This window comes from Natator depressus, chromosome 7 (genome assembly GCF_965152275.1).
Source record: "Natator depressus isolate rNatDep1 chromosome 7, rNatDep2.hap1, whole genome shotgun sequence".
NCBI lineage: Eukaryota > Metazoa > Chordata > Testudines > Cheloniidae > Natator > Natator depressus.
In genome coordinates, this window is record NC_134240.1 from 11,871,085 (window position 1) to 11,896,517 (window position 25,433).

Here is a 25,433-nt window from a genome sequence, read left to right on the forward strand (position 1 = left end):
AAAGGTGGTTGATACAGAACCTGCAATGGAAACAATTTAGTATGGCTTACAGCAGTGTTTTTAACCGGTGCTTTCAGACCCCCAGAAGCAATCAATCACTGGAGTTGTGAGGCAAATTTTATAACAATCTAATGCAAAGAAAATCTTGCTTTCCCCCTTCTCTGAACAGCCTTACCCATGCAAGTCAGGTTTTCTGTCAACCTCGCAAAACACACCCACAAATACATTTATATAGGCTTAGCACTGAAACACTGTCTTTTTACTCTTACTTTTATAAGATATAAAGGGGGGGGCACAATTTTTTTTTCTTTGAATAAGGACTTGCCAGCCTGAAAAGGACTTGCCAGCCTGAGGAACATTAGCTTTAGGCATAATGCAGTGATTATGAAGAGAACGTTGACCATTATATAGACTGTGAAGTTGAACTCTCATGATCCATGACTATGGTATGTGACTTGTATGTCTCATGTTAGAGGTTAATATTAACTAATATCTTAGAGGTTGTATGCTAAAATGTGGGAAGTGCAATTGTAACATATATAATCATATGCACAATAAGAAGTGCATTATTCAAGAAGATCTGAGGGGGTATTGGTGGGAATTAAAAAGCTTAAAACTGATGGAGCTGATGGAAGAAAGGAACACTTATTTTCAACAACTTTTAATGAAAATTTCACTGAAATTTTTGAATTTTCAAAATCTTCAAACACTTCTGCTCAAAAGAAAGTAGAGAATGAAAAGAAAGGGATAAGATGGTCATTATTCTCTGACGAGGAATGTTTCATGAGTAGAAAGTTTGGAGCAATTCTGAAAAAGCCATGTTTGAATTAAAGTTTTCCTTAGAGAAGATGAGAAGACTTGAAACATTAAAGTTCTTTACATGAGTACTAAAGTTGTGCAGAAAGCTGTTTACTTTCACTTAATCTGAGGGATACAAAACAATCTTAAATTGCCACATACTTCTGTTGTAGCATAATTTATTTACCTTCATTACTCACTACCAAAATATAGGTGTGTAGCTAGAAACTTTAATGAGCCCATTCCATCTACCAGATGTATTCATTCAGGGCCAAATCAAAGCTCACTGAAGTCAATGGCATGAGGCCTTAATTCAATAATTACCACAGTCAAGTGGTTTTGTCTCACATATATTCTTCCAAGACACCACAATGTCACAAAATTAGGACTGCAGTATCAGTGAATGGGTCAGGCAGTAATCAGCGGACTTAGGGAAGAAAACTTGCACAAAAATATGAGCAAGAACACTCAGTAAAATGATATTTAAACTGGCAGTGGTGTTTTTACTTAACACTTTTTGATACGGGATATAGTAGAATTGACAATACTATAATCTAACCATTCTAATAAAACAATAATAGTTAGCATTTCTATGGAACACTTTTTTAATTCTAATGGGCAAAATCCTGCCTGCCTTACTCAAGTGAGTAGCCATAATGACGTTAACTTTATTGGTACTATTCTTCAAGGGACAGAGTCTGATAAACTGGCTCACATAATGGCACTGGCCATGGGACTACTCAAGGTAGAACTGCATTAGTAAATATATCAGAGTCTGGCTCTGAGTATATATTTGGCCCTCTATTCAGATTTACTTGTGGATTTATGTTAGTTAAAAAGCAATGCTTCAAAATGTATGTCTTTGATTCTAACTGTGTTTAAACATCAGAACACACACAAAACATTTCCTGTTCTGTGGAAATTATCACAGCCTTTCTGAGTATTTGTGTGTTCTCCGGAGTTAAATCTTGTTTTGGTAGTAAAGTGGTATCTTGTGAGTAATTTGGGCAAGAGAACACAAGAGTCAACATGAGTGATTGTTTTGCGTGAACTGCAGTCCACCTCAAAAGTCAGGCTCTAGAGAACTTATATTATAAAGCCATGAAATATTCAGAGAGTCACTTGGTTTCATATAGCAGAAGCTTGTTTTTCAACATAATAAAATCAAACCTGACTTTTGAAAATTCTCTGTCAGTAAGAAGAATTTAGCAGTCCAGATTCACAAATGTTTGGAAATCAGAGGTGGTGACTTTCAGTGAGTCAAGTCCATAAGCATGTTCGATTTTTGCATAACCATGATCATGCACAACATCCACAGAAGTGGGTGTTGGTTCGGAGGTTGCATTTGAAAAATGGTGAGTGTTCTATTTTATATGAAGGTCTGGTTCATTTGTTCCTCTCATCATTCCCAATAATGCACACGTTCTCCCTTTTGCCAGTAAGTGATGAAAATCCATTATGGCCTTCCCCTCATTTATTTAGACTGATGATACCCACGTGTCTTTTTTGTGGTGGCATTTACTGTGGCGCTAAAGGGTCCTGACCCAGCACTGTTGTATGCCCGGACAGCTGAGTAATACACTAAGTTGCTCTTCAAGCCTGTTATTCTTACTGATGTCTCATTCCCTGTAGCTTTTACTTTATTTGAAGATTCTTCTTTTCCACCATTATTCCAGTACCTGACCTAGGATACAAAACATAGCGAGTTAAAATGCTTTTGTGACATAATGTTCATACACAGTATTATGTTTGATTCCTGTAAGTGCTTTTTTCTCTCTTGAAAATGGTGGAATTACCTTAAAGTTCCAGAAGTAATACATATCCTATGAAAATAGCATCCCTATTGCCTATCTGGTTTTACCTTTCAAAGTAATATTTCTCTCTTAGTGTGGTTATAGAAAAGAGGAAACTGAGATGTTAGAGACTATTTGAATGAAAATGATGACAGAGGAAAAGCATTAGTTCATCATTACATTCTCTGCCCTGTGCCGATTGGCTGTTTGCTCCACCCACTCCCTCCCTTACAGTCTCTTCCCTCCATATGTGCCCCTCTTATCCTCATCTTCCTGCCCTGTCTCCCTAACCTCCCTTTCTCTTCAATGTCACCTCTCCCCTCACTTTTCTTTCCATGTAGCTGATACCCTCCTAACTAGGCCCTCCACCCCCAAAAATCATAGAACTAACATGACGTTTGCTGCCAACATATTGTTCACTCTGTTTGTGTGTTCTACCCCTTCTCCCACCCTATGTCTGCCTCATTTATTTAGACTGTAAGCATTTCCGGGCAGGGGCTGTCTAGTATTTGGTGTTTGTACAGCACCTATCACAACGGGGCCCCATTCTTGGTCCTTAGGCACTATCGTAACAAACATGATTAACAATAATAAACAAAAAATAATACAACACACATTAAACTCATTAGAACACTTTATCGTATACAACATTTCCTTTGGAAATTAAAGCTGTCATTCAAAAAATATCAGCTTGACACAGACGGAGAGAGAGAGAGCCAGGACTATCATCACAGGCATCGCTATACAATACATGCCCATTCTGGTGGGCTCTCAAAGATATTCGGAACGAGACACCAAGCTTAGTCAGAGCGAGAGAGAAAATAAATCCTCTACTATATATAACCAATACATTGGACATCAGTGTCCCTCGCCTCTGTTTGCCAGAAGCTGGGAATGGGTAACAGGGGATGGATCACTTGATGATTACCTGTTCTGTTCATTCCCTCTGGGGAACCTGGCATTGGCCACTGTTGGAAGACAGGATACTGGGCTGAAGGATCTTTGGTCTGACCCAGTACAGCTGTTTTTATGTACTACAATGTCAGCTAGAACTGATCCAGATTTTCAAGAAATATTTATAATTTTTTTTTCAAAAGACCAGTAAAATTTGCATTCTTCCTTTTCTACCAGTGCTAATATAGGCAAAGATTGTGATCTGCATCTGATCTGTGACTAGCACAACTCAGGGGAGAAGGAGCCATGGTAGCTGTATGCAATCTTTTGTAGCTCACAGATACTGAGGCCAACTGGGAACCAGCCGAGCCCTTGTCACCCTGAATGTTGTTCCAATTAACATCTGGCTATGTGAGGAACCAAGGGCCCATTCTGACAAATGGAGCATCAGCCAGGTGGGATACCCAGCCACAGCTTCTTTCTCTTGTTACTCCTGAGGGAATTCTGCGCCAAAAATTTAAAAATTCTGCACCAAAAGTTTAAAAATGCTGTGCACAATATTTTAAAATTCTTCAAAATTCTGCAAATTTTATTTGTCAAAAGAAATGTGGAGGCTCCAGCATGGCACCGGGGAGCACGGGCCACTGGCTGCACAGAGGTGGGAGATCACTGTACAGCTCCCCTATCCTGGGACATGGACTCAGTGGTGACATAGCGCAAGGACCCTGACATAGCGCAAGGACCAGGCCTGCCCCAGAAACACCCCAGAGCCCTGACCCTCTATGTCAAGTGCACCAGATGTGGGCAGGCAGGCTCAGCAAGGCAGGATCCAAGTGTGGAGGGGCTTAGTGTGGGGGAGAATCCAGGTTGAGTTGAGAGGGTTCTGTGTGGGGCAATCTGGGTGTGGGCGGCTCAGTGGGGGATCCGGATGCACAAGGGCTTGTTGGTGGGTTATGGGTGCAACGGTAATGGGACTCTTCGTGGGGGGTCCAGGTGAAAGTGGATGAGGCTCAGCAGGTGGGGTCTGCGTCTGTGTGCTGGAGAGACAGAGCTCAGCAGGGGGGTCTGGGTGTGAGAGGCTCAGTGGGGGGATCCAGATGCTGGGGGAATGGGGCTCAGTGGGGTTGGGATCCAGGTGGAGCTGGTTGCGGCTCAGTGTGTGTGGAGGGGATCTGGGTGTGGGTGGCTTGTTGGGGTGGTCCAGCTGCTGGGACAGTGGGGCATGTTGGGGGGGGAATTTGGTTGTGGGGGGTTGAGGCTTGGTGTGATGGTCTGGGTATGAGAGGGTCTGGATGCACAGGGGTTGGACGGATGGGGGAGCAGCTCCCTGTACAGAGATTTTTCTCCTCTGCAGCTGAGGAGCAATGGGTGCAGGAAGCACGGTGGGGGAGGGGAGTTTGCAGAGCTTCCTACAGGCGAGGGAGATATCTGGGGGTAGGTCTGACCTGGCCCCGGATGCCGTGCAGGGTAAGAGGAAGTACCATCCTCCCCAGCCCATCCAGGACTAGCAGCTGAGCCCGATGCAGGGTAGGAGCCACCAGCTGGGCCTTCCCCAGTACCGCTTCCTGCACCACAGTGATTTACCTCTCTGCCGCCTGCCCTGGGCACCTGAAACATACCGCTGGGGAGAGTCGCATGACCGCTTTTGTGGATTCCCTTTGCTTTCCCATCAGAAAGTCATTTTTGTGTAGGGAAACAAAGACATCTGCGGGGGACATAAATTCTGTGCCTGTGCAGTGGTGCAGAATTGCCGCAGGAGTATCTTGAATGCATATCACATGCTGGGGAATTCTCAGGGACATAGTTAAGCTAGCTCTTTAGCTGACTGGTACTTCTGGACCATTGCATTAGCAGTGAGAAGAAGGATTAGGTTCTGGCCCCCAGGATCTCTGCACTTTGAATCTCATTACATATATACATTTACACACTATACAGATATCTATCTGTTCTAATACTGAATCACACACAGCACAGTATAGTAAAAATCCTTTGTCAGCATGAGTTTGGGAGGGCCATAGTCCTCGTTATTGGCAAGATGATTATGTGGGTCATCTTGTCTCTCTCTGAAACAGACCAGCCTCCCCGTTTCTGCTTGAATAGGATGGCCATCTCAGATAGGCTGGACTACCAAACTGGGCAGCTAGATAACAGCAGAAAAATGAAAGGACAGCTCTGCTGTGAAACTTGGGTCCGCAGCCAATCAGCTGCTCTCTACCTTGAAGACTCAGCAAGCTATATCCCCTATAATATTTCAATCGGATTTTGGGCCTGGTTTATTTTGTACTCAAATTTCAATGTCAGTTTAAATAAAGATGATACGTACCTGCCATTTTATATATTCCTCTCCAAAGCAGTAGACATATAATCAGATATATACAGCTGAAGCCAGACCCATATTTGAAGAGCTTTAGGGATTGCACAGTAACTAGAAGTTTGTCTTGGCTAGACGAGCATTCTGTGATCAGTAGGAGGTGCAGCAAATATCAAGGCAGGGAGGTACGCAACACCAACAAGTATGGACTGCCAGAAGTTCTCATTCTGGCTGCAGTTTTTGTGAGCTTGTAGTAATTGGTCTGGTGTAGTGCAGCAAATAAGACAATGCACAAGGTCTGCACAAAAATCGGTGACTATTTTGTTCTTGCATTCCCAATACCAAGATTATATGTGATGCTAGCATGTGCTCATTTAGACACAGCAGCATAAAGTAAACCCTAATGTATTCTGGCTTTGAATAAAATGCTTCTTAGGCACCTTCCCCTCAGAGATCTAGGTGGAGGGAAGAAACCACAGGATACCTGAGTGAATCATTTTCAAATAAAGAGCTGTTAATGAAAAAGCAGATTTCAGACATAAGGATGGCCTTACTGGGTCAGACCAATGGTCCATCTAGCCCAGTATCCTGTCTTCCGACAGTGGCCAATGCCAGCTGCTTCAGAGGGAGTGAACAGGATAGGGCAATTATTGAGTGATCCATTCCCGGTCGTCCACTCCCAGCTTCTGGCAGTCCGAGGCTTCGGGACACCTAGAGCATGTGGTTGCAACTCTCACCATCTTGGCTAACAGCCATTGATAGACCTATCCTACACCAACCTATCTAGTTATAGTTTTGGCCTTCACAACATCCCCGGCAATCAGCTCTACAGGTTAACTGTGGGTTTTGTGAAGAAGTACTTCCTTATGTTTGCTTTAAACCTATTGCCTATTAATTTCCTTAGGTGACTCCTGGATCTTGTGTTATTTGAAGAGGTACATAGCATTTATTTATTGACTTTCTTCACCCCAGTCATGATTTTATAGACCTTTATCATACCCTCCCGCACTTAGTTGTTTCTTTTCCAAGCTGAATAGTCCCAGTCTTCTTAACCTCTCCTCATATGGAAGCTGTTCCATACCCTTAATCATTTTTGCTGCCCTTCTCTATACCTTTTCCATTTCTAAAATATAATTTTTGAGATGGGGTGACCAGAAGTGCATGAAATATTGAAGGTGTGGGCGTACCATGGATTGATATAGTGGCATTATAATATTTACTATCTTATTATCTAAACCTTTCCTAATAGCTCATAACATTTTGTTTGCTTTTTTGACTGCCGCTGCACGTTCAGCGGTTGTTTTCAGAGAACCATCCACAATGATGCCAAGATCTCTTTCTTGAGTGGTAACAGCTCATTTAGACCCAATCATTTTGTATATATAGTTGGGATTATGTTTTCCAGTGTGCGCTACTTTGCATTTATCAACATTGAATTTCACCTGCCATTTTGTTGCCCTGTCACCCAGTTTTGTGAGATCCTTTTGTAGCTCTTCGCAGTCTGCTTTACTATCGAGTAATTTTGTATTGTCTTCAAATTTTGCCACCTCACTGTTTACCCTTTTTTCCAGATCATTTACGAACACGTTGAACAGCACTGCTCTCAGTACAGATCCCTGAGGGACACCGCTATTTACATCTTTCCATTCTACCATTTATTCCAACCCTTTGTTTCCTGTCTTTTAATTAGCTCCTTAACCATGAGAGGACACTTCCTCTTATCCCATAACTACTTACTTTGCTTAAGAGCCTTAGCTGAGGGACTGTGTCAAAGGCTTTCTGAAAGTCCAAGTACACTATATCCACTGGATCACCTATGTCCACATCTTTGTTGCCCCCCTCAAAGAATTCTAATAGATGGGTGAGGCACGATTTCCCTTTGAGAAAGCTATGTTGACTCTTCTCCAACAAATCATGTTCACCTATGTGTCTGATACTTCTGTTCTTTACTATAATTTCAACCAATTTGCCTGGTATTGAAGTTAGGTTTACCAGCCTATAAATGCCAGGATCGCCTCTACAGCCTTTTTAAAAAATTGGCATCACATTAGCTATCCTCTAGTCATCTGGTACAGAAGCTGATTTAAGTGATAGTTTACATAACACGGTTAGTGGATCTGCAATTTCATATTTGATTTCCTTCAGAACTCTTGGCTGAATACCATCTGTTCCTGGTGACTTATAACTTTTTAAAACCACCTCCATCAGCACCTGAATCTGGACCAGTTCCTCAGATTTGTCACCTAAAAAGAATAAGCTCAGGTGTGGGAATCTCCCTCACATCCCCCTCACTGATGACAAATGCAAGAATTCATTTAGCTTCTCCACAATGGCCTTGTCTTCTTTGTGTGCTCCTTTAGTGCCTTGATCATCCAGTGGCCCCACCACTTGTTTGGCAGGCTTCCTGCTTTGGATGTACTTAATTTTTTTTTGTTATTAGTTTTTGAGTCTTGCTAGTTGCTCTTCAAATTCTCTTTTAGCCTGTGTAATTATACTTTTACACTTGACTTGCAAGAATTTAGCTCCTCTCTATTTTCCTCAGTAGGATCTGACTTCCAATTTTTAAAGGATTTCTTTTTGTCTCTAACCTTTTTGCCTCTTTTACTCTGTTTAGCCATGGTGGCATTTTTTTTGGTCCTCTTACTATTTTTTTAAAAAGTTGGGGTATACATTTAATTTGAGCCTCCATTATGGTGTGTTTTAAAAAGGTTTCATACAGCTTCCAGGCATTTCACTCGTGACTGTTCCTTTTAAGTTCCGTTTAACTAGCTTCCTCATTTTTGTGTAGTTCCCCTTTCTAAAGTTAAATGCTATGGTAGTGGGCTTCTTTGGTTCCCGCCACCACAAGGATGTTTAATTTCATTATATTATGGTCACTATTACCAAATTGTTCAGCTATATACACCTCTTGAACCAGATCCTGCACTCCACTTAGGACTAAATTAAGAATTGCCTTTCCCCTTGTGGGTTCCAGGACTAGCTGATCCAAGTGTCATTAATGGTGTCTAGAAAATTTATGTCTGCATCCCACCCTGAGGTGACATGTACCCAGTCCATATAGCCGAAATCCCCCCCCATTATTATTGAGTTTTCTATTTCTAGACCCTATCTAATCTTCCTGAGCATTCCACAATCACCATCCTGGTCAGGTGATCGGTAATATATTCCTACTGCTATATTCTTATTATTATTTGAACATAGTGCATGAATGCTAAGCCACAAATCAATGATTAGGAAATAAAACATAATTATGGTCATGCTACCTTACTGGAGGGAGCATAGTTAAAAGGGTTTACCTCATAACCCAGTAACCGTCCACTACTCATTTTCCAAGGAATGGCATTCCAGGAAACTTCAATTACTGAAGATGACAAGCTTTTTGCAGAGACACCAGAAGGTGCTATGGTAGGCTCTGTATTTGAAAATAAAAATATAAGAGAACAATAGTAAACAGGAATGGTAAAAGGTAAAGAGGAAAATAAAAATGTCAGCACGGCTTTTGAAAATGGCCTTAATGATATCTGCTAAGCAAATATTCATTCAGCTGTTGTAATATTATCATATCAAACACACATTAAGAAAACCATTCAAGAGATGATTCAACACATACCCTCTTCAGCAGAAAACACTGTGGTTACTGGGCTAAATGGTCCTTCTCCTTTATTATTATATACACCAACTTTGACTTCATACGGTGAAAATGGCAGGATGCTTTCATTTCTAAAAACATATCTTGGAGTATCAGGAGATGTGACTACAGTCTGTATCCATGTTGTAATGCCAAGAGGTCGAAAAGCAACAACATATCCAAATCCTTCACCGTTTTGTAATTCCTCAGGAACAGGCTGTGCAAAAACAAGGATACAAGTTCATGGGCTATGTACGGTATATTAAAGAGTGCTCCCCTGAGGCCACCTCACAATTTGTACTGTAAGACTGCCTTTAACAACAGAATAAATTGTTAGTAACGTTGCTTGTTTTTCACTAAGTAAATTGGATTGACAGACACTGAGTAAATATTTTAAAAAATGTTGGTCACATTTTATATTAAGGTTCCATTTATAAATTTTTTATAAAGGATTAAAATGATTAATTGATATTTGTATGAAAAATTAGTAAGTTCATGAGGACAACACTTGCTTACTACTATGGGTTATGACTATTTAACATCTACTGAAGTGACAACCATCTATAACACATAGTTCTTATGAATGTAACATGTTTATAACATTTATTAACCTTTTATAAACAATTTATAAATGAAACCCTTAATATAAAGTGTTACCCAACTGTCTTCTTTACTCTTATATGCCAGCCTGGGAAGTCCAAAACTAGCAGAATCAAGGAGAAGCTCCAGAATGCCACTAGGAGTGGACAAAATTAAAGGCATACTTCTTCTGCTTGACTCTTCAACAATATTTCTACACTTCTCTTAACATTTGTGCTAAGCCAGAAGTAGTCTCAGGCATGTTAACTATATTTTCTGTTGATTCTGTTCTAGGACAGTAACTAATGGAAGTGAAAGCGGGAAGGAAATATGCATTGCTCACATTATAGAACGTTAGCACACTCATATGTCCTAGATGAGATGCTGCTGAATGCAAGGGGGCTGATCTCTGAATGGGAATTTGAATGAGAAGAGTTATTCTTGGAAGAATATCTCTTGCCAGGAAACTTACATCCCATGTTATGACAAGTTCAGACCTGCTGCCTCCTCCCCCACTTACTTCAGATGGAGCTATTTCAGGAACTGTGAAGAAGAAACACATAGTTTAGATAAACATATAGACACATACTAAACAGATGACATTGTATGACACTAATCTATGCTTTGAAGGGAACTCAGAGTTTTACTCAATTTTGTTGCTCAAAACAGGGCAGTTGTTTCTCCACTGTTGTGTGGACCCAATCCTCGGAAGCACCAAATACTTCCTGCACTCATTTTGCGTGGCACAGAACTTACAGGAGGAGCTCACTGATTTGTAGGATTGCACCCTATGTCACATTTGTGGTTTAAAATTTAAGAGCCCACGAACAACTTGAGACATGCTACAAGCCATCATGCTGGGTACACGACACAGTTCACTTGTGCAATGCTCTTACTTAGTGTAACTACCACCTTATTGGAATTCATCAACATATTCTCTTGGGAAACATGTCTTATATGTACCAGGTGCACCAAGATCAAAAGGGAAGAAGAAAAGCAAAAGTGACAAAACTAACCAAACTAACTTGATCTATGAATGAAAAAAAAATTACAACCTATACCTAACCTCAGGATAAAGAAATTAGCAGTAACCTTGACAGCATGACAGCATTAGATTTTCATGAGAATGATGATTATTGAATAATTCCCTCCCATGTCCTGAGCAGAAGAATATTACTGTTAGACAATCATACGTGCATAATTTATGCTCCAACTCTTTGTATACTCTATAAACATTTATGATGCTGATTAAAAAGAAAATCCCACTCTTCACTTATACTCAAGTTTCCTTGTGTTTCTCAAGCATTAAAAACAGGGCTTGTTGGATAGAGTAATTTTCTTGCCTTGTGCTTTGCTTTCTTCTTTTTTTTTTCTAAAGACTCCTTTAATACTTCAGTGCTTCAGAGAAAATGCAACTATTTAGTGACCTTCTCTAGTAATTCCATCCTGTAGTGATTAAAATTGGTTTTCCTTATCTTAGCATGTGAGCACCAGAGTGTGTGCTTTGTTATCCATCAGCTGTGAGTGTTCAATAGCGCTAATGGCAGAACATTAAGTGTGTGAGGAAGGCAGCGCTCCCATGAAGTACTGTGTAAACAACTGGTTACTGTCTAGTACAGGGGTGGCCAACCTGCGCCTGAGAAGGAGCCAGAATTTACCAATGTGCATTGCCAAAGAGCCACAGTAATACGTCAGCAGCCCCCCCGTCAGCTCACCCCCCTGCCCCCAGTGTCTCCCACCTGCCAGCAACACTGCCGATCAGCACTGAACCGTCCATCCCTGCGCCTCCCGCCCGCCGTGATCAGCTGTTTTGTGGTGTGCAGGAGGCGTGGGTGGGTGGGAGGGGGGAAGGAGGAGCACGGGCACAGCAGACTCAGGGGAAGGGGCGGGGGCCTTGGGGGAAGAAGTGGAGCAGGACCAGGGCCTGGGGCAGAGCCAAGGGTTGAGCAGTGAGCACCCTGTAGCACATTGGAAAGTTGGCGCCTGTAACTCCAACCTCGGAGTTGGCGCCTATGCAAGGAGACGCATATTCACCTCTGAGGAGCTGCATGTTGCTCCAGAGCCAAAGGTTGGCCACCCCTGGTCTAGTACAAATGATGCTTTCTTCTGGTTGAACTAAGTACAAATGTGAAGCAACCCCCATGTTGAAACTTGCACTGTTGTACTCCTTTATTTAATGAAATAAAGAAATCCCCTTTACATCCATTGAAATCTTTAGCCTCTACATAGCTGACTGAACACAATGAGATCTCAGCATGCTGTAGCATGGACTGGGATGTTTGGTTGATGATAGCAGTGGAGCAAGGACACTCGTCTAGCTGCATGGAAAAATCACAAACAAATTAGTTATGTGCCTTTATATTGGACAGTTCAAAATTTGTATGAAAAGGATCATAGGTCTGAATGCTGTTTTGTAGCCAAGTCATTTTAATTATAAACAAACAAATAGAAAAACCCACTAACCTGCCTCTTCAGTTCTTACTTTTTCTGAGGGTAAACTAGGTTCTCCACCTCCAATTTTGTTATTGGCAACGACACGAAATTCATATTCAACCCAAGGATTTAAATCCACTACCGTGGCTGTGTAAGTGTTTCCATCGATGACATCAGGGACTATTCAATAAAATCGTGGGGCATTAGAAACTTCTCCCTCCCCTTAAACAAGCATTTCAAATGGATATAGACACTACAAGAAGATTTCTCGTTTTACCTGTTGTGACTCTCTGCCAACCCACTGAAAATGGTGTTCTCGCCTGAATGGCATAAGTAGTGACTGGGCTGTGATTATCTACACCCTCTTGCCAAGAGAGCTGAGCTGTGGTATCCGTTATTTCATCCACTTTCACATGTTCAGGAGGGCCAGGGGAGCCTAATACAATCAGAAAGCAGACTGAGAAGTTGGTGGTATGTTGTGAAGGTAGCAAAACCCTCAAATACAGCCCCATCTGATTCCTATTTTACCAGCACTGTGGGAGGAATAAAACAATTTAGCTTGCAATAAAAATACCAGTTTTCACATTTCCTGAACTTCTGTCTGGTATTTTATAGCTGTGAAAAACAAGTTCTGAAATAGTCATTCCAAAACTATAACACAGATGATTGGTTCTTTCAGGGACTTTTGTTCAGCAGGATTCCTCTACCTTTCCAAATGCAATGCCTTTTTCTTTAGTCCTTGATGTCCTCCTTTAATTTACTAATACGGTTCTGTAGTCCTCCAATTTGTTATCTAAAGCTGTTTTCTGTATGATGCAGTAATTTTTCAGCACAACATCAGATCAGCACCCTGGACAGCAATTCGCCCAGGTAGCTTCCTGCAGCATGCTGGAAAATCCTGATTCTATGAGACCCTGCAAGAGATGCTGCTTTTGCCTCACACACAACTAGGGTGACCAGGTGTCCTGATCTTATAGAGACAGTCCCAATTTTTCACACTTACTCTCTGGTCACCCTACACACAACAGGAGAGATAATTATTATTATTATTATGGTGATGGTAGCACTTAGGAGCCCTAATCATGGACCAGTAATCCATTGTGCTAGGTGCCGCAAAAACAGAAGATGAAGACTGGCCTTGCCGAGGGGGTGGGGTAATGAAATGCTCAACAGTTCAGCCACCACTGTAAAATGTCAAGTGCATTTTAAAATACACTGAACGAATGTAGATTTTTGAATTTTCGTCACTCTATTATAGCTGTTTTTCTTGCAATAAGTTCAGCTGGCTAACCAGTAATGAGAGTTTATATGGAGCTACAATTCAATCTCTAACAACTAAAATAAATCTTGAGTTAAAATCAATACCATCAGATTCCATAATTTGGACTAAATCGTGTCTAGAGGACAAAGCCTAAGGAGTGGCAGGTATATGAGTGGGCCACAATTGCCTATCTGCTCCTTTGGTGGAGGTACTGATTCACAACTGCATTTCTAGTAGCAAGTTTCTACACCCCTACCCTCCCCCACTAGCTCAACTACCCATTGAGCAGGTGTGAAGCCAGTACTCCTCCCATCGCTCGCTCCTACAGACTCCAAGGAGAGTGTAAGTGGGCGTTCAGGGGTCCAGGCAGGGCTGTGTGTGAATGCACATAGCAGGGGGGAGTATTCATACTCTCCCTTCCTCACTTACATGTGTGTATAGTTCAAGTCACAGTCTAGCCCCTTCTATGTTTCACAATGTCAGCTACGAAAGTCATTAGAAAATAAGATCAGCAAAATAGCCAAAGTTTACCTCGTACTATCAGATCTGCTGCCGATGATACACTATCCACTTCTGTCTTTACCATGCAAACATATTTTCCACTGTGTTTCAGTTGGATGTTTCTAATCATTAAGTCTCCTGATGCACTCTGTTGAATATATAAAGTTGTTATATAATTAGTTGTTAATATCATAGAATCATAGAATATCAGGGTTGGAAGGGACCTCAGGAGGTCATCTAGTCCAACCCCCTGCTCAAAGCAGGACCAATCCTCAATTAAATCATCCCAGCCAGGGCTTTGTCAAGCCTGACCTTAAAAACTTCTAAGGAAGGAGATTCCACCACCTCCCTAGGTAACGCATTCCAGTGTTTCACCACCCTCCTAGTGAAAAAGTTTTTCCTAATATCCAACCTAAATCTCCCCCACTGCAACTTGAGACCATTACTCCTTGTTCTGTCATCTGCTACCACTGAGAGCAGTCTAGAGCCATCCTCTTTGGAACCCCCTTTCAGGTAGTTGAAAGCAGCTATCAAATCCCCCCTCATTCTTCTCTTCCATAGACTAAACATCCCCAGTTCCCTCAGCCTCTCCTCATAAGTCATGTGTTCCAGTCCCCTAATCGTTTTTGTTGCCCTCCGCTGGACTCTTTCCAATTTTTCCACATCCTTCTTGTAGTGTGGGGCCCAAAACTGGACACAGTACTCCAGATGAGGCCTCACCAGTGTCAAATAGAGGGGAATGATCACGTCCCTCGATTTGCTGGCAATGCCCCTACTTATACATCCCAAAATGCCATTGGCCTTCTTGGCAACAAGGGAACACTGTTGACTCATATCCAGCTTCTCGTCCACTGTAACCCCTAGGTCCTTTTCTGCAGAACTGCTGCCTAGCCATTCGGTCCCTAGTCTGTAGCGGTGCATTGGATTCTTCCGTCCTAAGTGCAGGACTCTGCACTTGTCCTTGTTGAACCTCATCAGATTTCTTTTGGCCCAATCCTCTAATTTGTCTAGGTCCCTCTGTATCCTATCCCTACCCTCCAGCATATCTACCTCTCCTCCCAGTTTAGTGTCATCTGCAAACTTGCTGAGGGTGCAATCCACACCATTCTCCAGATCATTTATGAACATATTGAATAAAACCGGCCCCAGGACCGACCCTTGGGGTACTCCACTTGATACCGGCTGCCAACTAGACTTGGAGCCATTGATCACTACCCGTTGAGCCTGACTATCTAGCCAGCTTTCTATCCACCTTATAGTCCATTCATCCAGCCCATACTTCTTTAACTTGCTGGCAAGAATACTGTTGGAGACAGTGTCAAAAGCTTTGCTAAAGTCAAGGAACAACATGTCCACTGCTTTCCCTTCATCCACAGAACCAGTAATCTCATCATAGAAGGCAATTAGATTAGTCAGGCATGAGTTGCCCTTGGTGAATCCATGCTGACTGTTCCTGATCACTTTCCTCTCCTCTAAGTGCTTCAGAATTGATTCCTGGGAATATATCTATCTATCTATCTATATAATGCAAGGTTCATGTTCTATTAACTAATAAACAAGCTGTCCAAAATGTCCAGTGTTTTCAAAGTACAGCCGCTCTGTAAGAAGGAGAAAACGTGCTCACCACGTTATAACTAATATGCTTCTGTTGACCTCTGACCTCGTGAACTGATTTTGGGAGGTCTGTATCTAATGAGCTTATCTAATTTATATGTTAAGAAATGTTAAAAATGCCAATTAGGAAAGCAAGTAAAGCTGTAATTTAAATAGGGGGAAACAGAACATTTATAAAAATATTTGTTACAGACTTTGCAAAAGTATGAGGCCTAGTTAATTAGACAACAGTTCTTGGCCTAGGGTTATATGACTAAGCAATATGTATCTTGTGATAAACAAGTAGTCCACAAAAAGTCTGTTTACGCTTGAAATAACAGATTTCTAAGGGATTTCTGGAATACGTACGCGTGAGGTTAACCACATTAATGTGTTGGAAATATTAGCGAATGTATTGACACAAATAGTTTATATTAGCAATCAGAATGCAAATTATGGTTCCTCGGAATGACACATATGCAAAAGGGGCTGAAACTTAAAAAATCAAATACGGTTCCAGAATTGTGAGGTTGTAAGGTCAAGGTGTAGAATAGAAGCATATGCTCAATCTCTAGTTGGGACATCAGGATGACAGGATTGTGGAAGCTTGAATGTCATCCACTTACAGTGCTTCTCCACTTACTTTTCCTTCCATCTTCTCTTCGGATACATCTGGTGGTCTCCATAAAGTTGTGAGTATATACAATGCAGGGGTTGTTTTGGTATTCAGCATACTGCCAATTGTCCGAATAGCAGGGGTGGGGCACTGATTTTATTTGGATAATTGGGAGTTCAGACAATCGAGAAGACAGGAGCCATTGAGCAGTGGGGTGCCCTTCCCCGCAACTGGAGGTTCCTCCTCGTTCTTTCAGTCTTGCTCCGCCAGGAGAACTAGACTCCCCTTCCTTGGCCTTTACACCTGCTGGGATTGGGTGTCATCAGCCCTGCAGCAGCACAGTAAGCCCTCTGCAACTCTGCTGTCACAGCCCTGCTCAGTCACTCCCATGATTTTACTTGTGATTCACTAATCTCATCTCCTATAATACATTAATGTAGTTGCCTGACTCAAAGGACCTCTTATTAGTCACTTGTGGAGTTTGCATTCTAAATTAATGGAAGGGTACACTCCTAAGCAGACTCCTAGTATAGTCTAGATATAACAGACTTTTAGAAAAGGTAGCCATGTGAAACTGGTATGAAAAGATTCAACTTCTTCTGTAGGTGTGTGAGTAAAATAGAATGCGACAATGCACGAGTGGATTGGTTTTAGAGAGTTAATTTTGCTCCCCCCCCAATCAAACTGTTGTGTCCTTACATATGATAAAATTGTAGGTGAGAATCACAAAACTATTTTTTTTCCTTCTGCAGACTTTCCATGGTATGTGTTCCATATTTAATGTCACATGAGTACTTTTTTTTTTAAAAAGGAGTTGTACATTTGTAACTCTTTGGCTGAATTCACATGATTTTAAGATTCCCTTGGTGTTATTTTTGGTTTTTAACTGAGTATTTCATTCACAGTGCATTCGTCTTTCCTCAGACTGCGCTGTAAGCACTTGCTTTATGTTGATTTCCTCCTGTGTTGTGGAGAGGGAAGATGTGAGTCTTGACTGATAGCTGTAATTTCAAAATGCACCGGGAAGTGTTAGGTTTGCAACTTAACATTTATTTCTGCAGTACTGCTTTAGGATTTGATCCTTCATTGGATACACTCTTTTCCTTTGTACAGCCACAGAGGAAGATTCTTCAGAAGGGACATCCCTTCTTGCTAGCTGCTGAGTAACTCCTTATAAGGCATTGCATATCCCATCTTCCCAAGAGATGAGTCTCTAAGTCAGTTTCTAGCCTCAGTTATATGGAGGTAAATCTGGGGTCAAACTGACTCCAAAGGAACTATGATGGATTTACACTCATGGAGCCAAAATCAGAACCTGGTCCCCGTGACTCAACCTGATTATAGCCTGGAAATCCTGCCACTTGCAGAAGAATTTTAAACAGGCTGTCCATGGATCATTTACCAGGTAGAAAAGTTCAATACTTGAGGCCCTCTATTCAAGGGTTATTACAGGAGATGCAGCATTGTCTAGAAAGGTAATGTGGTCTACTGGAGAGGACTCTGGACTGAGAGTCCTAATCATGGTGCTGCTACTGATCTTCTGAGTGACTTTGGGCAAGTCATTCACTTGACCGTGCTTCTGTTTCTCTTCCCACCGTTTGTCTTGTGTACTTAGACTGTAAGCTCTTTAGAGAGGGACTGCTTGACTGCGGGTTTGCATTAATCTTGGCTGAAACCTCTAATACCAATACAATATAATATATTATTATTATTTATTATTATTATTATTATTATTGACGTCAACCAGGCCTTAGACAGAAACAATCCAGACGGAGAAGAGTAGTAAAGTAGTTCTGAATGGCTAGAACATTTAATAAAAACACACAGACCAATTAGGCCATTGTAATGCCTTGAAATTAGGCCATCAATGCCTTAGAAAACATGACCTGTGAGGAAAGGTAGAAAGTAGATGTATTTAGTTTACAGAAGAGAAGACTGAGCGGGGACATGATAACAGTCTGCAAATACATAAAAGGTTGCTAGTTTACAGCAAGGGAGATTTAGGTTAGATATTAAGAAAATTTTTCTAACTATAAGAATAGTTAAGCACTGGAACAGGTTACTTAGTGGAGTTTAAGAACAGGATGGTCTATGTATACTTAATTTGCCTCAGCTCAGGGGGTGGACTACATTACCTCTTGAGGTCCCTTCCCGTCCTGCATTTCTACGAACTTTCCACATTTAGAGCTGATCCTGAGTGGTGTCCTCAACTCCCATTGACTTCAGTGGGAGGAAAGGGCGTGGACCACATCTTGTGGAGAGTTGTTCAGCACCCTGCAGGACTGAGGTTGTAGGACAGTAGACTTTTGGACTACCTGCATCTTTAACAGGAGATTCCTCATGGACAGCGCATTTTCAGAGTGTCTAAGTTTGGAGTGCACTGGTGAGAATAAAGTGTTTTACGTTGCAAGAGTAAAACTCATCTGTAAATGTTCACCACCTCTTCCTCCCATTTGGTGACTAGCTTCCTCCTCAGGCTGACTTTTATTCTGAATAAGTTGCCCTTCCACAGAATGAAGATATGCCCCCTTTTGGAACAGACACATCCTGGAGGACTTGAGAAGTTTCCTTCTTGTTTACAAAAATCTGTTGACATTCCAGGCATGCTTTAAAGCCCATTTGTCAGGCAGAGGAGTGATGCATCTGAGGGGGGGATTCCTGTCTGGTGGGACCTTTCAGTTATATTGGTCACATTGCTGGTGATTTAATGATGTGTGGGAGATAGGAGAAGTGCCACTGCTTTGGATGACTGTTGTTTTATAACCCTTATTGCACTTACAAATGTATGCCAAAGTCACTCAGAAATGTACGTGAGCACTCTTTGCTAAGGGTTTCTTTGAGACTGCAATCTGAATGAATAAACATTGAAACTCTTTGGGTTGTTTGTTTTATGTTCACAACCATTAGCACTTGTATTTTGATCCTAATATTTCAAGGATCATTTGTTTCCAGAGAGACTGCCCAATATTAAAATACAAGACTCTAATATTTGCAATATTGTTACCGGCTTGTCTCTCAGGGATTATTCCTGCTTCATTCAAGTCAAAAGAAATTTCACTGGTGACTTGAATAAGAGCAAAATCAAGCCTTTACTTTTGATTTTTTAAATTGCTGGTCCCAGCAATACTACCCACAACCTCTTTGTGTAACACAACCTAAAAGCACGTTTTTAACAGCTCCTCTTATTGTACAGGAACAAATAAATGTAATGTTATGTTCACTAATATAATGCAGATGTAAATCATTACAGGAAAAGAATTTACAAGACAATGTTAACGCTGGCTGAAATTCCCCACAATATACTGACGGTACGTCTACACTGCAAACCGGGGCGCATGACTGCAATATGTGTAGACATATCCAAGGTAGCTTTAACCTACTCAGCTTGGGAACCAATAGCAGTGAAGTGATGGCAACACAGGGGCTTCAACATGGGCTGCATAAGCCCACCTGGGACCCTGCAGATGTACTTAGGTGGCTATTGCTGAAGTGCATGCTGCTGTGACTTCACAGCTATTGGTACCTGAGCTAGCTAGATTAAAGCTAATTTGTGTATCTCTGTATGTGCTGTAATCACATTACCAATAGCAGATTAGACATACCCTGAGACTGAGCAATGCAAAGGCAACCTAGAGTACAGAAACGACCTGATGCAAAGTGCGCATTCAGCACATATTCTCAACATTGCAATTTATCAGCACAAACTAATCTTGTACTAAGCCTTCTACACATAAATTTACCCAGAGGATTGTCAAATAGAATAATTTTACTTTAAATAAAAGTCTGACTGCTCCCTGGATGACAGTTAGAATGGGCTAAACCAAATCCTCTTTTTAGTTGCGGTAAACAATAGAGTGCTGTAGAATAAGTTCCAATATTTTCCATGCATTACATCCCAAATAATAGGTTGCTATCAAAGTCCTGAAATTTCACATAAATGATTCTGGGATATCTTGAAAATACTGGGCCAATATTGCTGCAACATAGTTGGTGCTTTCTACTGTCATTGATCCTTAGAGAGTTTGCAACAGAGTAAGTTTCATTGGCATCTCTGGCCAGTACAATTAAATCTTTGCTAGCGTGGACAAGTTAAGGTGACAGGAAAGTCACCTTCCCTGCTGCACACTACCCTAACCTACGGAACACAAATTGGCAGCCCATACTATACAAGCACCTGTAATGGCATTGTGCTCTACAGAAATTATAAGATAAGGCCAGTATGGAGTGAACCAGCATGGTCAGGGTTAAAAGGAAATCCATGCTGCAGCTTTGCTCTGTGTATGTCTGCAACTGTGAACGTGTGCTTACTGCTCATGGATGGAATTGGACTGAGAACATAAAAAACTAAATCCATCCTTGCATTTCATTTTGCTGGCTGAAAGACAATTTCAACTGCTGCTGGATTGTCTGAACAGGTGATATCTGACGCAGTTTACAGGCAATCTGTTCACAGTTTCAAAAACGGCTTGATTCGCCGTGCTGCTGCTATGACTCATCTGTCTAACAGAAAAGAGATGTATAACAATGTTATATACTGGTATTTTTGAGGTCCATATGGAAGAGCTGTATGTTGCATAACAGGTGCTACCATAACATTTCCAAGCGCTGCTATATGTCAAAGATTGAAGGCATGCCACTTCCCTCAAGAATGTTCCAGGAACTCCCACTACATTATTACATCATTGCTCATCTCAAAGAGAAGACATCAGTTGAAAAGTTACTTTGCATTTGCTGCAGTCACTGCCAGCCACCACCAAAATTGGGATCTCTAGCTATTTTTTCATACAGTGAATAAGAACATACGAATAGCCACACGGGGTCAGGCCAATGTCCATCTAGCCCAATATCCTTTCTTCCAACAGTGGTTGGCGCCAGATGCTTCAGAGGGAATGAACAGAACAGGGCAACTTTTTGAGTGATCATTCCCCTATGATCCAGACCCAGATTCTGGTAGTCAGAGGTTACGGACACCCAGACCATGGGGTTGCATCCCTGACCATCTTGGCTAACAGCCACTGATGGACCTATCCTCCATGAACTTATCTAATACTTTTTTGAATCCAGTTATAATTTTGGCCTTCACAACATCCCCAGCAATGAGATCCACAGGTTAACTGTGTGTTGTGTGAAGAAGTGCTTCCTTATGTTTGATTTAAGCCTACTGCCTATTAACTTCCTTGGGTGACCCTTGGTTCTTGTAAATAATAAAGGAGTAAATAATACTTCCTTATTCACTTTCTCTACACCATTTATGGTTTTATAGATCTCTATCAGATCCCCCTTAAGTCATATCTTTTCTAAACTGAAGAATCCAAGTTTTTTAAATCTGTCCTCACACAGAAGGTGTTCTATACCCTATATCATTTTGTTGCACTTCTCTGTACTTTTTCAGTACTAACGTATCTTTTTTTGAGATGGGTGACCAGAACTGCATGCAATATTCAAGATGTTGGTGTACCATGGATTTATATGGTAGCATTATGATATTTACTGTCTTATTCTCTAAACCTTTCCTAATGGTGCCTAACATTCTGTTAGCTTTTTTGACTTCTGCTGCACATTGAACAGATGTTTTCAGAGAACTATCCACAATGAGTAGTAACAGCTAATTTACACCCCATCATTCTGCATGTTTAGCTGGGCTTATGTTTTCCAGTGTGCATTACTTTGCTTTTAACAACATTGAATTTCATCTGCCATTTTGTTTCCCAGTCACTCAGTTGTGAGAGATCCCTTTGTAACTTCACACGCAACTTTGGCCATAACTATCTTGAGTAGTTTTGTATCATCTGAAAAAAACTTTGCCATCTCACTGTTTACCTCTTTTTCCAGATCATATATGAACATACTGAACATCACTGGTCCCAGTACAGATACCTGGAGGACACCTCTATTCTCAAAACTGACCATTTATTCCTACCCTTTATTTCCTGTCTTTTAACCAGTTCCTGATCCATAAGAGGACCTTCCCTCTTATCCCAGGACAGCCTACTTTGCTTATGAGCCTTTGGTGAAAGTCCAAGTACACCATATCCACTGGATCAACATAGTCCATATGTTTGTTGGCCCCCTGAAAGAATTCTAGCTAACTGGTGAGGCATAATTTCTTTTCGCAAAAGCCATATTGACTCTTCCCCAACATATTGTGTTCATGTGTCTGATAATTCTGTTCTTTACTACACTTTCAATCAAGTTGCCTGGTACTGAAGTTAAGCTTAGTGGCTTTAATTGCCAGGATTGCCTTTGGAGGCCTTTTTAAACCTCGGCGTTACATTAGCTCTCCTCCAGTCATCTGATACAGAGGCTGATTTCAGTGATAGTTTACATACCACAGTTAGTAGTTCTGCAATTTCATATCTGAGTTCCTTCAGAACTGTTGGATGAATACCATCTGGTCCTGGTGACTTATTACTGTTTGATTTATCTTTTTGTTCCAAAACCTCCTCTACTGACACCTCAATCTGGGCCAGTTCCTTAGATTTGTCACCTAAAAAAAATAGCTCAGGTGTGGGAATCTCCCTCACATCCTCTGCACTGAATTCATTTAGCTTCTCCACAAAGGCCTTGTCCTCCTTGAGTTCTCCTTTAGCACCTTGATCACCTTGATTGTCCAGCAGCCCCACTAATTGTTTGGCATGCTTCCTGCTTTTAATGGATTTTAAAAAAAATGGCTATTTGTGTCTTTTGCTAGTTGCTCTTACAATTTTTTTTTGGCCTGACTAATTATCCCTTTTACACTTGACTTACCAGACTTTATGTTCCTTTCTATTTTCCTCAGTAGGATCTGACTTCCAATTTTTAAAAGGCATCTTTTTGTCTGAAACTGCCTCTGTTAAGCCATGGTGGTATTTTTCTGGAAAGCTTACTTTTTTTAATTTGAGTTATGCATAGAGTTGGAGCCTCTATTATGGTGTTTTAAAAAACTTTCCATGTAGCTTGCAGGCATTTTCACTCCTATGACTGCTCCGTTTAATTTCCATTTAACTAGCCTCCTTGTTTTTCTGTCACCGCCCCTTTCTGAAGTTAAATGCTACCAGAGTGGGTTTGCTTGGTATTTTACCCCCTACAAGGATGTTAAATTTCGTTCCATTATGGCCCCTATTACTGAGCAGTTCAGCTAGACCATATCCTGTGTGCCATTTAGGATTAAATCAAAAATTGCCTCTCCAGGATTAGCTGCTCCAAGAGGCAGTCATTAATGTTGTATAGAAATTTTATCTCTGCATACCATTCTGAGGTGACGTGTTCCCAGTCATTATGGGGATAGCTGAAATCCCCTATTATTATTGGGGAATATGAACTTCAAGTGTATGAATAAGCCATTAGATGCTTTATAAATCAGTATACTGACTCATTTGCTCACTAAGGGCCCTATCCAACTCCCTCTGAAGTCTTTCTATTAAATTGAGTGGGAGCTGGATTGGGTGCCTGAGGTAATTTAGTTTTTCTTGTGGATTAACTTCTGTAGTCTCCAGGTAGCAGAGCACCAGTACCCTACCTTGTCCAAACATTAATGACAAGGCTCCTGTTTCCTATACATACCCTCAACTGTTGCTTCCTTATGGCAAATATTCCAGTAAAAAGCTATATATTTTAGAGTTATGAGTTAGCCAATGAAGAATCACTGGGATGAGTCTTGAGAGGTGCTGAATAGGGCTGACTGAAAATTTTCCATCAAAACTGCTTTTTGATGGAAAATTGGATGTTCAACACAGTGAAAAATTTTAAAGAAAGTTGCCTTCCACTGAAAATTTTGACCTTTTCCTGAAAACCAAAAACTTTTCAGCTGGTTTTGATAAAAAACTTTGGGTTCTTGATTTATCTTTTTTGACGAAAGGTTGAAATTTTCACTGGAAAAAAAAATCAGTTTTCCAGTCAGTTCATATCTACCACTGAAGTCCCGTATATTGGAATAACTTCTTTTATCAACAATATTTAACCTTTCCCTTGTAATTTTAATGTGTTTATGTAGAGCCTGGTTAGGTATTTTATTTGAAACTTAGTAAATAAATAATAACTATGCAGCAATACGGCAAGGTAACAGACTATGAAATCAGAGGATTCAAATTGTGACGTGACAGATGGTCAGCCCAAATTTCCAGAATTTTTTTTATAAAAAATTATAAGATCTACAAAGGTCTCTTTGCACTCCAAAAGAAACCTAACTTCTCTCGCATGCACTTGCATTTAATCAAGTGCCAATCTGTATATGGATCCTCTTTTATGTCCACTGATTAAATGCTATGCCTTTTGAGAAAATTTTCAAAGGCACAGAAGGGTAGTTCGGCACCTAAATTCCATTAACTTTCAGTGGGAGTCGGACACCTAACTGATCATTGGTTTCATCAGCAAGAAGGCAGAGCTGTAGGAAACAGAACTTTAATAAACCTACCGAGAAGCCAGTGTTACCTGCTGAGGCTGTCTACAACCACCTGGCTTTGGCAGTTATGGCAAACTTTACCTTTTATGCTTGGATTAAATGGATAATGCCAAAGAGCATTTAAAAAAAACAACAACCTTTTAAATGCATTGCATTGTCCTAAATAGCATTTATTATAAAAATATTTACTAGTGGACATGACCCCTCTGCCTTGGGCACCTAGAATATCACCGGGATTCACAAACTTGAGTAAGGCTTCTACGCTCTCTATACAATGAATGGGGAGATAAAGGTGCCTCAGAATGGGATTCACAAAAGCCAGCACGCTAGGCAGCTCCCCACCGAAAATAGCCAATGGGAGATGTCAAGGCAAAGGGTGTTTCCTAAGCCCTGCCCTTCTCAGGTACGGTGCCTCCCTCTGCTTGGGATTCTCAGCTGGAAACCCTCTCTTGGCATTAGGTACTAGTGCCATTTTTGTAAGAAGCTGGGGGTGGAGGAGAAAGAGAGCGAGCTCGCTCATAATTTTTAGCCGAGTGTCTAGGAGACTTACCAGGGATGTGGGAGACCCCTAGTTGAACTACTTTATTATAACAAAAACGAAAAGTAAGCTTCAAGCAGTGAAAGGGAAAACCTGGAACTTTTCTCG

General features: G+C 41.1%; 1 protein-coding gene across 4 annotated transcripts in view; it reads right to left on the bottom strand.

Annotated features, from left to right (window-relative positions):
- Window positions 1-25,433, bottom strand: part of CNTN3 (contactin 3) — a 251,633-nt gene that overhangs the window by 9,363 nt on the left and 216,837 nt on the right. For all 4 annotated transcript variants that reach the window (XM_074957507.1, XM_074957506.1, XM_074957505.1 and 1 more), the window contains 7 exons: window positions 14,229-14,346; window positions 12,714-12,872; window positions 12,467-12,616; window positions 10,476-10,546; window positions 9,407-9,641; window positions 9,093-9,208; window positions 2,296-2,482 (listed from right to left, as the gene is read on the bottom strand). In XM_074957507.1, the coding sequence (XP_074813608.1) occupies window positions 2,296-2,482; window positions 9,093-9,208; window positions 9,407-9,641; window positions 10,476-10,546; window positions 12,467-12,616; window positions 12,714-12,872; window positions 14,229-14,346 (1,036 nt within the window). The remainder of the gene's footprint in view (window positions 1-2,295; window positions 2,483-9,092; window positions 9,209-9,406; window positions 9,642-10,475; window positions 10,547-12,466; window positions 12,617-12,713; window positions 12,873-14,228; window positions 14,347-25,433) is intronic.